The 14,854-nt window shown below is 39.5% G+C and overlaps 1 protein-coding gene across 1 annotated transcript; it reads left to right on the top strand.

Moving 5' to 3' along the window:
• The first annotated feature begins 10,168 nt into the window (after positions 1–10,168).
• Positions 10,169–10,889, top strand: LOC110885081 (ferredoxin). The gene has a single exon (XM_022132782.2). The coding sequence runs from the start codon at positions 10,279–10,281 to the stop codon at positions 10,711–10,713; it is 435 nt and encodes a 144-aa protein (XP_021988474.1). The 5' UTR covers positions 10,169–10,278; the 3' UTR covers positions 10,714–10,889.
• The last annotated feature ends 3,965 nt before the right edge of the window (positions 10,890–14,854 follow it).

The raw sequence follows: 14,854 nt of genomic DNA, 5'->3' as shown, positions 1-14,854 counted from the left end.
CCTAAGAACCAGTCTGAAGTTCGTTCTTTTCTCGGACTAGCGGGCTATTATCGGAGATTTATCGAAGGATTCTCTAAGATCGCTGTGCCGCTTACCGCTCTTACCCATAAAGACAAGCCTTTTGTTTAGGGAACCGAACAAGAGTCTGCTTTTCAAACCCTCAAGCATATGCTTTGCAATGCTCCTGTTCTCACGTTGCCCGGCGGAAACAACGACTTCATTGTCTATTGTGACGCTTCCAACCTTGGTCTCGGTTGTGTTCTTATGCAGCGGGACAAGGTTATAGCTTACGCATCTCGTCAGCTCAAAATCCATGAGAAGAACTATACAACCCATGATCTCGAGCTAGGCGCAGTTGTTTTTGCATTGAAGATTTGGCGACACTACCTGTATGGTACCAAGTGTACGATCTTCACCGATCACAGGAGTTTACAACACATCTTTAATCAGAAAGAACTCAATATGCGTCAACGCCGATGGGTAGAACTTCTTAACGATTACGACTGCGAGATTCGTTATCACCCAGGCAAGGCAAATGTTGTTGCCGACGCGCTCAGTAGACGGAGTTATCTGCTTAGTATTCGCAATACCCAAGCCCAGCACGACCTCGAAACCCTTATCCGTGAAGTCCAACATGCTTGTTTTAATGAACGCACCTTGAAGAAGGAAAGAATCTATCACGATGGAACTCAGCTTCTAAGTAAATCAAATGGGATCTTCTATTATCTAGACCGAATTTGGATCCCTAAGCGGACCGATTTGCGGAAGATTCTAATGGATGAAGCCCACAAATCCCGATATTCTATTCATCCCGGTGCCGATAAAATGTACCAGGACCTTCGCTACAAGTATTGGTGGCCGGGCATGAAACGGGATATCGCTCTCTATGCCGGAAGTTGCCTGACTTGCGCAAGAGTTAAGGCTGAACACCAAAGACCTTCTTGCTTACTCGAACAACCGCCGATCCCTATATGGAAGTGGGAGAGTATAACTATGGATTTCATAACCAAACTTCCACCCACGCCATCAGGTCACGACAGCATTTGGGTTATAGTTGATCGTCTGACCAAATCAGCCCACTTTTTGCTAATACGAGAAGACTACAAGGTAGAACGACTAGCCCGAATCTACACCGACGAGATCATTTGTAATTATGGTACGCCTCGTGACATCATCTCTGACCGTGATGCTCGGTTTACTTCGCAATTGTAGGAAACGTTTCAAGCAGCTCTTGGTACGACGCTTAACTTAAGTACCGCATTCCATCCTCAAACCGACGGACAGACTGAAAGAACGATCCGTACTCTTGAAGACATGCTCCGTGCGTGTGTCATAGACTTCGATGGTAGTTGGAACAAATACCTGCCGTTAGGCGAATTCTCGTACAACAATAGTTATCATGCCAGCATCCAAATGGCACCATTCGAGGCTTTATATGGAAGAAGATGTCGATTGCCGATTGTATGGCACGAGATCGGTCATTCGCAACTAACCGGTCCCGAGTTACTACAAGAAACGACTGACAAAATCCTCCAGATTCGAGACAACTTGTCGTAAGCCCGGGATAGACAGAAAAGTTACGCCGATAGAAGATGCAAGCCCCTTGAATTTGACGTTGGCGACTACGTACTCCTAAAGGTATCACCTTGGAAGGGTGTGGTCAGATTCGGCAAGAAAGGGAAACTAGCGCCTCGATATGTTGGACCTTTTAAGATTCTGGAAAGGATTGGAAAAGTCGCCTACAGACTCGAACTACCGGAGGAACTTAGTAACGTCCACCCGACTTTCCATGTGTCAAACCTCCAAAAATGCCTAGCTGACCATGATCTGATTGTACCTCTTGATGACCTTCAAGTCAACGAAACGCTACACTTTGTGGAGAAGCCTGTCGAATTCATGGATCGCCAAACCAAGCAACTCAGATGCTCGTGCATCCCTATCGTGAAAGTCCGATGGGAAGGCAAACGAGGCACAAAGTTCACTTGGGAACTCGAAAGTGACATGAAGGCGAAGTACCCGCAGTTGTTCAAGTGAAAGTCCAACGAGAAATTGGCAAAGTGATTCACGGTGCTGTACAGCTTTCAGCCTAATTTCGGGATGAAATTCCCTAAACAAGGGGAGGCTGTAACACCCCGTGTTTTCAAATGTCAAAGTCAAAGTCAAGATTGACTTCTTTGACTGTAAATAGTCTATTTTATGTTTTATTTTAGTCGTATTATGTGGAGTAAGTGTTGTAAATAAAAGAAATCAAGGTAATCGAATATTTATCGACGTGAAACGCTTTACGACTGTGAATAGTAGGAAGTAACAATGCGATAAAGTCAATCAATCAATAATCAAGCTAATCAAAACATCAATCGAACTCGAAACTCGAATTATGCGACCTTGGTGTTATTATACGTGTGTGTATGCCTTATATGTTACTTGTGCGTGTTTACTTTATATTATGTGTGGTGAGCAATCGAATCGAAACTCGAAACTCAATCGAACTCAATCGAAATCGAATTATGATAAATGGTGGCGAAAAGATAATGTGAAATATAGATGCTTGTATGTAGATATAGTAGTTGGGACTAAAAGTAATTTGAATAGGAAACTCTATCGTATCCGTATCATCCTCAATGGAAATCGAAATATCAGAAATCGTCGCACCGAACGCTCAAAACAGGCTGTTGATCGATCAGGCTTTCAGCCGATCGAACAGCCCAGCCGATCGGACAGACCGTCCGATCGAACAGGCTGTCCGATCGGGATGCCTGGCCGATCAGCCAGCCCTTTCCTCTTTGGGAAGCCTATAAATAGCCCTGTCATTGTCATTCTTTCCACTTTTGGAAACTCTCTGACCGACCAGCTCGTGTTCTTCACTATTCCTCAGATTTCTCTCAATCCTGGTAAGATTTCATCCTAAATCTTGTACTTTCTTGATCTGTGCACACTCCTACACCTTTCTATCTTTCAAATCTTGATTTCTAACCGTGAAATCATCAAGATCTAAGTGTTCTAGGATGATGTCATCATGGTGTTCTTACAGAACTTCATGTTTTGGCTTCAATCCACCAAGAATCACTTGGATCTAGCCAATTTCCACATAAACAAACAAGGATCCATCACAGGTCTGAACATTTACACGGTGTGAAGGATTGAAAGAAGGATTTTCCAACTTTCTTTCAACTCTTTTACACTCAATGCCTTCAAACCGGTAGAAACGGAGCTTGAGCCAACTCACTAATCATTCTAATAGTTGTGTGGTTCAAGATTTGGATTCTATCCACGAGGTTCACCGATTTCGGGTTAAACGTTAAACCCCTTTCTGAACAGTTCACCGGCTGGATTTGGGTGATTCCTGTCCGAGCAGGAGGAACAAGCAAGAACGAGGGTTCCATGGTTTAGCTCGTTGTCAAAATACCTCTATATAATGTCAAACAATCAGAATGGCCAAGTGTTAGACGAACAGGCCGACCAGGTCAGGATGCTGACCGATCGAACAGGCTGTTCGAACGAACAACCCAACCGATCGAACATGTCAGCCGATCGACAAGGCCAGCCGATCGGCTAGCACATGGCCCCACACTTTAACAATTTCATGAGGTCTAGTATTGAACGAAGTGATGTTCGATCAAACTACGATTTGATTTGAATTACTCTTCGGATCATGAGATACTATGCTTCAACACTTAATCGATTTTCAACTCATTCGACGTATTGGAGTGCCACCCGATCGAACATGTCGTCCGATCAGGTGACATCCTGCTGAGGACTTATTACTGAAGTACCTGACCGATCGGTTAAGCTGGCCGATCGAACGACCCGTTCGATCGATCGACCTGAAAGGTAAGAACACTTCAATGTTCTCAAATATTACAACGAAAACTTCAAAAGGTCAAGCCATCATACACAAACACATCCTACTCAAAGGAAGAAACAATCCACTCGAACAGTCCAACCGATCGAGCCTACCGGCCGACCGAACAGGCTGTCCGAACGGACTGTCAAACCGAACGAACAACCCGTTCGATCGAACCTACAGTCCGATCGACCAGGTTGTTCGACCCATCAACACTTGTTTCCTTTTTACGCATTACTCATCGTTATGCTATCGAACTATTCAGGCTAACCCTACACTCAAGCGCTCCCTTCAATCCATCAATCGCTGTGAGTATACTCGAACCCTTTTTGCTTTAGTACTTTTGGGTGTTACATACATTACTTATCTAAATCACAATCGAACACACTACTCAATTATTTTAAACGCTAACCTTTCTGCATGTATTACGTGACTAAATGAATGCTTGTTGTTATGTTTACACGTGGAATGATGTCTACCTGCTTAACGACAATAGTACTATAGTTTGGACTCAGCACCCGTTCACACGGGGGTTGTTAAGGACCATTACTTTCATGGATTACGGTGGTAATCATGTATTGCGAACTGCCTCGGTCAGTCAACCCGCAGTCATTGGTATCGATAGATCCATGTCGATAATTAACATGCTTCGTTTTCCTCTGTGTACGTGCTGGTTATGCGTAAACTATTTCGAACTCTATATGCTATTATCAAACTTGTAGGCTCACCTTTACATTATATGTATTGACTTTATTTTAACGCATGTGACAGGTGTTTAAGATGCTTACTTTCTAGGGAAGCGAGGCTAGAATAAAGCTCTAGAGCCCCCCAACAAATAGTTGTCTGTAGTGGTCAAACTAGGGGTCTTTAGAAGGAGATAAACAATTGCTGTGTTTTTATACGTAAAATCTGAGTTATCGGAACAGAGTATTTGACTAGTTGTTATCTGTAATAATTTGTTTTACTGTTTAGGATACGGTGTGGGACGTATTATTTAAACTGAATAGTAATGATAGTTGTTGTGGAAACTTCTGGATAATCTGTTTCGCTCAGTGCCATGCCCCGATGATTCCGCCATCGGTCGGGGTGTGACACAAATCTCGAGAACGAGATTTAAAACAAGGTAGGGAGGATGTAATAACACTCAAAAACACCTTATAAGGAACCCTAATAGAGACCCCAAACATGTACGAGGCGACCCGAATTGAAAAACTGAAAACAAGGACTCCGGAAACACATGGGGGGGGGGGGGGACCTCCTAAATCTCCCGCGATGCGCGGAATGAAAACCATACGTGTAAATTCAGATAAGATTGAACCACATGCTATAACACACAATAAGCCTACCTTAGGCAAAATAGCCTTGGGCCGCGACACGCGACATGGACCCTTGTCCCCTTGCGCAACGCGCGGGGCTAGTCCAGATAGGCTATAAATAGCCTGGTTTGGGACTTACGCTTCTGCACAATTTTGACGTTATTCTGACGAATTTTCTGATCTATATCTCCGTTTCTTTGTTATACCCCCTAATTCTACGAAACTTTGCCCCGTTGTAAGTGTTTCAATCCCTTATTACTGATTTGATACCCTGTCTGATCGATCCTGAACCCAGAAACGGATGTCAAGGTGCTGCTTATATAAGGCTACACTTTGTTAACTACGTTGGGGTTTTAATCTCATGATATATCGATAAAGATAAGTTGGTTTATTACACTAACACGTGTGCATTGTATATTTTATTAGGAACTCAAGATTTATACCATAAATTATACCAGGAAGCTCTAAGTTAAAACCCTAAGTCTACAAAGTGAGTCATTCTTCTTTTTATAAACTTTATTGTGATACATTTTTACTTAAAATACTTTGCAAAATGCTAAATGTTTTTCAGTTATACTTACAGTGATTAAGTCTTTGTATTCTACAATTATTGCCGGTATATGGGGTTTTGTATACATTACTTGATAACCTTCACCGTTGGACATTGGGTTAGCCAATGGGTGATATGACCATAGTCACAGATCCGTCGAGTGACAAATACTTTGGAGTTTTTGTTAGATATAAACATTGTAATTTCCCTTGATACTGTAAAGTTATAACAATGTGTCTTTTCATAAATTGGAATGAACTCGCAAGTATTTCTTACTGATAAAATGTTTTCAAACGCGTTTCAGGTAACTTACTGTGAAAGTAATAGAAGCCTGTTATGAAGCACAGAAGGCTTAAATAAAGTGGCTATAATTACCTGAATAAAATAAGAAATATATGTTATATCAATTAGAGTTTATCCCTATAAAAACAATTGAATGAAATAGGGGTTTTAACCCATTTGTTTAGTATTAAAAGTTTAGTGTTATACAAACTCTGAAATTATTTTCTAACTACGATCCTGATGAAAAAATAGTTCCGCTGTGTATTTAATAAACACCGGTACCACCTGGCTGGTTCACGGCTCCCGCTCCCAGGGTGGGGCCGGGGGCTGTGACACCACGGATAGTCGGAAAGTTTTTGCAAAACTGTGAGTATACTCGAACACCCTTTTTTCCATTTTACACTTTGGGTGCAATATGTTTATCTATTAACCTACACAGTTACACTTAGATTTTTATACAAAATGCACAAACAATCCAATAGATGCATGCTAATTCGTTATACTTGATTCGTTATTCTTGATGATTCTTTTGTCATTAACTTCGTACGAGCCTCCCTTTAACATGTATAACGCTATTGGAGTAACGCACTGCCCGTAGACTTGTGGTCATGTTAAATTCATTTTATGCGGTAATCAGAGGGTTGACTTGAATATTCACATGCTAGTTTATACGTTAATCTTGATAACTAAGTTTTCCATGTGGATGGTTCAAACTCTTATACTTATATGCTAGTACTCAAACTTGTATGCTCGCCAATACTTTTGTATTGAACTATACTTTAATACATGTTGCAGGATTATGGATGATGATGATGATGCACGAAATCTAGTAGGATGCCTAGAAACGCACTCTAAATTCAAATACTTGTTGTTTTTTACTTGTTTCAATCTTGTTGTATTTCTATTTCAAATAATGTAATTGATGTTAGCAATGAAATGAAATTTGTTATTAAATACTTGTCACAATTTAGTGTTATTAAGTCTCGAGCAATCTCGTTTTCGTCTCACTCCGATATTTCCGCCATCGGTTGGGGTGTGACATTTAAGTTATTCGCTTCTATTCAAGTTTGGTCTAATGTCTCATAAGTTATTTTGTATACTTTGTTTATGCTTTTAATTTTTGATATCAACGTATTATTGTTTTTTTAAGTTTAAGATTATTGTTTTGTGTTATTATTTAAATAATATCTTAACTTAATAATTTAAATTTAAAGAAAATATTTTATCAGAAAAATAGAATTATTTTATCCGACATTCAAAGTAAGATAAGATTCAATATTAGTTTCTTATTTATTTAATTGAGACGGGAAAATAAAAAGGTAGATGCTTTCAATAAATAATACGTTTCACATATTGGTTTCTTTTATTATATAGTATAAGTAAGATAATATTATAGACAATATTTTATATATATATCGTGCAGATATAAAATTATGTCACACCACACGTTTGAAGTCTGCTAGTTAAACACACACACATAGGATGACGATCATTTAGGAACCATCACTTATTGCGAGAACCAGTGTTAATACAACCAAAACTAGTTAAAAAAGCTTAAAACACACTCAAAAAAAATTTTCCATTATAAAATCGCAACATTTTATTTATAAAATAATTAAAAAAAGTTTTATAAAAAGTCGTGATTTAATTGGAAAAAAAAATAGCATTTAGTTTTGTGGTTTAACTTTAGTGTTTAGTTTTTTAGTATTTTGCTTGGGTGGGGAGTTTAGGCTTTTAGGGGATGGGGTTTTAGGTTTTTGGGGGGTGGAGGTATAATTTTTTTTGTAGGAGGGGGGTTAGGTTTTTTTAGGTTTCTGGGGGTGGGATCTTTAGTTTTTTTAATGTTTTTTGGGGGTGGGTATAGGTTTTTTTTTTTGGTGGAGGGGGGGGGGTGGGTGTTTAGTTTTTTGGGTGGGGTGTGGGGTTCATCGTTTGTTTTGGTTGTGTTGACACTGGTTATCATGGTTTTCGCGACAAAAGGGTGGTTCTCGCATGAACCCTACCCTATATATAGGGTTGGGTTCTAGAGTGAACACTAGTATATTTGTGAACTAAGTGCACAAATCCTGACCATTCGTTTAGATCATCAAATCGTAAAATACACTATTGTATAACTAATATATTTTTATCATCAAATCCTGACCACTGATTTACACTTGTGTATTGATAATCAAGGACTATGATTAGTTCACAGAATTCACTATTAAGAGGATTGTTCACAAATAAACCTGACCATATATATATATATATATATATGGTCAGGTTTATTTGTGAACAATCCTCTTAATATATATATATATATATATATATATATATATATATATATATATATATATATATATATATATATATATATATAGGGGGGTTCATTTGAGAAGAATCTTCTTAAAAGAAGAAAATATGAATTAATTTAGGCCCTATATTTTTTTGATCAATGATTGTGAATCAAGATATCATTTTTGTCCACTTTTAATTAATACTTTAATTACTAAGGGTAGTATAGACATTTTAATGTAGAGTATTAATAAATATTTTAAAGAGTTACTCAACTCTTATTAATGCAACCATAAATTCCTCCTTCACCAACATTAATGTATTGGCCCCTACACAAATTTTATTAGAAGTGACAAAATTATTTAAAAATTTTGTATAATACACATATTTTATTACGAGTCGCAAAATTATTTAAAAGTGTTTGAGTCATACACATTCTGTATCCTACACCAAAATATTGTTTTAATTGTGTAAGAAACGTTGAAAATGTAAGATGATGTGCAGGATTGGTTTTATTATGTAAGGTGCACAACTATTTTATAAGATAGGCATATTAAATGATTAGAGTTCATTTGAATAGCAAAAATAAATAATAGATTCATTAAATGATTTGTTTAAATTACCTTTGTATCCTTTATTCTTTTTATTCTTAATTTTTAATTCTTCTCATTTAAACTCTCCACTATATATATATATATATATATATATATATATATATTAAAATACAACTCGTTTTGTATCATTGTTCCCTCTAGTCAATAAAACGTCACCACGTGAGAGCCTTCCTTTATTTTTTTTTCTTAAAATCTTTTTTATCTTTTAGTGAAATTAATTCTCAACTTTGTTAATATCATGTTTAGCCTGTCCAAAGTTTTGAAATTCTGATGTGTTTCTTTTTAGTTTTAATAACCCTCAACTTTGCTAATAACATGTTTTGCCCTTTACCTTAATAAAGTTTTAAATTCCTTTGTTTTCTTTTTTAACTCTAATAAGATACATATCTAGTTCCTTTACTTTAATAAAGTTTAATTAATATTATTTTTGCCCCTTAACTATACTAATAATATGTTTAGTCCCTCTACTCTAATATAGGTTTCAACTTCCTCTGTTTCTTTTTTTTTAATTTTATTAATATGCATGTCATTTTTTTGTTCTACGATTTTACGTTAATTTTTGTGATGTTATCTTTAAACCAACCGGCTTTCACATGTACATAAGGTTGGCCATTCACACATTGACGCACCCTGAACTTTAATAAAGTTCTTATGCTGCACAAAACTTCAATAAAGTTATTTTTCCTTTCTTTAACGACTAATTACGTATCAATATTGTATTAATATCTTCGTAACGAGTTGGGTAAAATACTAAGTTATCATATAATCCATAAACTTCAATAATCACGAACACACAAACCAAAATAGGAGTAGTTTTACAAAAAGTATGCTAAAGTTGATGATAACTACAACCATACATAACTTATAAAATGAAAGGCCACAATCAAATGTATCAAGTACCCATATATCCCAATCAACCAAATATAACAAAAATTGTGATAAATAGACGAATGGTAAGGCTATGCGGTATGGTGATGGCCCATCCTTAGAGGATGATCCGTCATGTAAACGTCACGTAGATTGGGTGTAACGATGAGTCAAATAGGATGGAGGTAGGGAAATGAGGGATGAGCCTAATATATATATATGTGAGTTGTATGCATATGTGTGTGTGAGAGGAGTTTGTCTTGTAGTGGACCGGCTTGAACGTCTACACCCCGACGATTTGGACGCCACTGGGGGAATGGGCGGAGGTGCGGCATCGGTGGGGGGCGATTCAAGGCTGATCCCCACACCGTATAGCCTAACCTAACATAACAAGATAACACACACCACAACATTCTGCCACGTGACAGATTTCTAATCCACAGAACACACTATTTCCACAAGCCCCTTCCCTCATCCTCACTTCATATCTCAACACCTCTCTTTCCTCATTCCTCTCCAACCACCACCGCCATGGCAGCCGCAACCACCACCCTCACCGGCACCATGGCCAGCACCTCCTTCCTCCGCCCCCAACACACCACCACCACCTCCATGAAACCATCCGTCATGTTCGGCCTCAAGTCCTCTAACCGCGGTGGAGTGACCATGATGGCCACCTACAAGGTCACCCTGATCACACCCGAAGGAAAGTCTGAGCACGACTGCGCTGATGATACCTACATTCTTGACCATTGTGAAGAAGCTGGTGTTGATTTACCATACTCATGCAGGGCCGGTTCTTGCTCCTCATGCATCGGAAAAGTTATCTCCGGCACCGTTGACCAGTCTGACCAGAGTTATCTTGATGAAGACCAGATTGAAGCTGGGTGGGTGCTCACTTGTATGGCTTATCCAACTAGTGATGTTGTTATCGAAACCCACAAGGAGGAGGAGCTCATTGGTTAACTTCTTTTTATAGATTTGTATTGAATAATAAATTTATGTGGTGGGTTTGGTTTTATGAAGATGCATTGTATGGTATCGTATCGAAGAGCTTTTTCCCCTGATGACTGGGAAAATTACTTACTAAAATGGTGTTTCTTAGAAATTATTTACTAAATTGATGTTTTTTATTTATTTTTTATTCTCTAACCAACATATTAGATTAGACTCATATAATTCTTTTTCTTTTGTTTTTATTCAATCAAACCATCTAAAACATGAACTGTATGAATCATCTCAAATAACTATAAACAATGAAATATGTAAGAGGAGTTTAACCTTCCTTTGGTAATGACAAAGGTAAAAGATTAGGTAATGGAAAAATTCTCTAATAATCTTATTGATGAAGAGAACCCCTTTATACAGGGAACAATACAAGCTAACCCTAATCTATAATTATGGAACAGACACATCTAAATAAATACAAAGGCTATCTATAACATATATACAATATTTATCTAAATAATAATAATAAGAATATCCGCTAAGACTCCCCCATAGTTTGAACGGGTGAAGGTCCAACGCTCAAAGTGGATCTGAATGACTGAAACAACTGCTTAGAGAGCCCATTTGTGAAGATATCCGCATACTGAAGTGCAGATGGAACATGCAATACCCGAATGTGTCCGATGCGAACCTTCTCACGGACGAAATGAATGTCAATCTCGACATGTTTTGTACGTTGATGTTGCACTGGATTATCCGAGAGGTAGACAGCCGACACATTATCACAATACACGATGGAGGCCTTTCACAAAGGTGTGTGCAACTCAAGCAATAAGTTGCGTATCCAAGTGACTTCCGCAACTGCGTTAGCAACCCCACGGTACTCAACTTCAGCACTCGAACGTGAAACAGTAGGTTGCCGTTTCAAAGACCAAGACAATAAATTATCACCCAAAACACACAATAGCCGCTAGTAGAACATCTCGAATCAGGACACCCCCCCCCCAATCAGCATCGGAGTAAGCAACTAAGTCATGACTCCTAGATTTAACAATACGTATCCCGTAATCAAGCCTACCCTGTATATACCGTATAATTCGCTTCATGAAAGCATAATATGGTTCCCGTGGGTCATGCATGAATAAGCAAACCTGTTGGACAACATAGGAAATATCTGGACAAGTAAAAGTCAGGTACTGTAAGGCCCCCGCAAGACTGCGGTACAAAGTGGGATCCGATACAGGGGGACCGTCAGAGGCACTAAGTTTGGACGAGAGGTTCACAGGTGTGTGACAGGGCTTGCAAGCTGTCATGTTAGCACGCCCAATGATTTCCTTTGCGTACTGATGCTGTGATAAAAAGAGACCTGTAGACAGTTGATCAACTTTGATGCCAAGAAAATGATGAAGACGTCCTAAGTCGGTCATAGCAAACTCTCGTGAGAGTGTGCCAATGATATGTTGAAGCAAAGTGTCATTAGAAGCTGTTAACACAATATCGTCGACATATAGCAATAAATAAGCAACAGTTGTAGGATCCCGCTGATAAACAAATAAAGAGTGGTCACATGTACTACTTTTAAACCCATGTGATGTGATAAAAGTGGAAAACCATGTATACTATGCCTGTGGCGCCTGTTTGAGACTATACAAAGACTTTTTAAGGCGACATACAAGTTGAGGATGTTGTTGATCAACGAAGCCCGGGGGCTGGTGCATGTAGACTGTTTCATTCAGATGTCCGTGTAAGAAAGCATTTTTGACATCTAGCTGATGAATCGGCCAATTCCTGGTGACTGCTAAAGATAAAACAGTCCTGATAGTCGCTGGTTTAACAACCGGACTAAACGTGTCCTCACAATCAATCCCGACAGTCTGAGAATTCCCGTTGACAACCAAACAGGCCTTATAGCGTTCCAAAGAACCATCAAACCGAAACTGATGTCGAAATAGCCACATGCAACGTATGACGGGACGGTCTGGGAACTAGTTCCCAAGTATCATTATCCTGTAAAGCAGTAAATTTGGTCCTCATAGCACTAAACCAATTAAAATCATCAATGGCCTTGCCATAGGTTTTGGGGACCGGTGAGATGGTATTGGGAGTGAGATGGATAGAAGTGGATGTGGAACGGGATTTGGAACGGGTAGTCATGGGATGTTGATTAATAGGAGGTGGGCCAGATTAGTGTGAGGCTGTGGGTTGTGTGGGTGGAATTTAGGCCGTGGAAGGTGGGACAGAAGATGTAGGTGGAGGCCGAGGGCGATGACTGTAAGTTATTGGATATGGAGTGGTGGGTGAGGGCCGAGTGGTAGGTGGAGGAGGGATGAATGAGAAACCGGGAGGGGGCGAGTCATCGAGAAAACGATAAGCGGTAGGCGTTTGTGGGATGGTATAGGGAAAGGTGGTTTCGTCAAAAGTAACATGACAGGAAATATGGACTTTACCGGAGGTAGGGTCGAATCACCGGTATCCTCGGAAGTCCGGAGGATAACCGAGGAAAATGCAACGGATGGCTCTAGGGTGAAGTTTATGTGGTTGGGTGGCGGAAGTGTTGGGGTAGCAAGCTGATGTGCGTGAAGTGTGCTATATTTTTAATGTATATTTTAAGCCCTTTTACACTTTTTAGCCAAGTTTTAAATTTATAAAACACGATATTTACTAACACTAAACACACATATGGGCAAGTGCACCCATCGTGAGCGTAGTATAGTGTTGGTAAGATACCGATGTCGCCCAAGGACACAAGAGCTTTTAGTACCGGTTTATCCTCAACGTCTAATCAAATCAAAAGTTAGAAAAAAGGTTTTTAAATAAGAAAGAAATAAAACTAACTAAAATGCTGAAAAATAAAATAAAAGTAAAAACAAATAGACAAGATGAATCACTTGGATCTGACTCGTGTGTAGTGTAACCTTTGATTATTTCCGCACTTTTGCACTTTTTAAGAGATTATCTTAGTTATTGTAGTAGGCCCCTCTTTTGAAGGTGACGTTACCTTCAACCCAGTAGTTTGGGTCAGTAAGGATAGAATCCTAAAGGGTCGGATTATTGAAAGATAATTAATTAAGTTATTAATGCATAATGTGGTAGGCCCCTCTTTTGAAGGTGACGTTACCCTCGGCTAAGTAGTCTGAGTCAGCAGGGATACGGTCCTAAGTAGCCGGGTTAAAGTTTTAATAGTAGCTTACATATGAGGGGATCAAAGTGTTTGGACCCCCGCCATCCAATACCGGTGGGTATTGAAGGAGGTCCTACTAAATTTGACCTAGGTCCTTGCAGGATCTATACACTGAACAAGGCAAGACTCTTACCAAACCGTTCCCTTAACCCCCGACCAGGTAGCCAACATATCCCCATATAGACCGTGGAGATATGAATGGTGAAAATCTTTTATTTTATATAGACAGTAAAACAATGCCAAGACACCACGGACAAAAGATAAGGAAGAATCACCTTCAACATAAGAAACTTGTTATTAAAGTCATTAATACATAACCAAATAAAAAGTGCGAAAAGATTAAAAATAAAAAGTATTACACTAAACACTTGTCTTCACCAAGTGATGTAAGAGACTTAGGCAAACATGGCCTTTGATTGTCAAGAACTCTTACGATCAATCTTGGATCCCGAGACGACTCACACACTCAATGATGGATGATGGTGGTGGATGATGGTGTTGTGATGGTGGTGGTGGGTGGGTGAAGTGTGAGAGAGGTGGTGTGCCAAGGGATGGTTTGCAAATGAGCCAAGCACCCCTATTTATAGCCTGAACAGTAGCTCGGGCACGGCCCCGTGTCCATTGGGCATGGCTCCGTGTCCATCCTCCTTCTCTTTCTTCATTAATTGCAGTTTGTCTGCATTAGTTGACCATGCCCCCGTGTCCGCTGGGCACGACCCCGTGTGCAGAAGCGTATCTGTACTATCAAAATTTCCTCAGATTCTGCGAATCTTAGAGTTGACCACGGCCCCGTGTCCAGTGGGCACGCCCCCGTGGTGGATGATAGAAGCTTCTACAACTTTGTCTTTTCTGCTGACACTTGGGCTCGCCCCCGTACTCACTGGGCACGGGGCGTGTTCAGCCTTTTGTTCTCTTGTTTTGCTTGGGAAGATGCTGTCGGGAGGTCGGGCATGCGATGTTTGTTCCTTTTCTTGTATT

The sequence above is a fragment of the Helianthus annuus genome, chromosome 10, assembly GCF_002127325.2.
Source record: "Helianthus annuus cultivar XRQ/B chromosome 10, HanXRQr2.0-SUNRISE, whole genome shotgun sequence".
Classification (NCBI taxonomy): domain Eukaryota; kingdom Viridiplantae; phylum Streptophyta; class Magnoliopsida; order Asterales; family Asteraceae; genus Helianthus; species Helianthus annuus.
This window is presented reverse-complemented; position numbering and strand designations above follow the sequence as displayed.

Excerpts from the sequence above, each read along its gene's own strand:
- LOC110885081 (XM_022132782.2), top strand. The coding sequence starts at position 10,279 with ATGGCAGCCGCAACCACCACCCTCACCGGCACCATGGCCAGCACCTCC.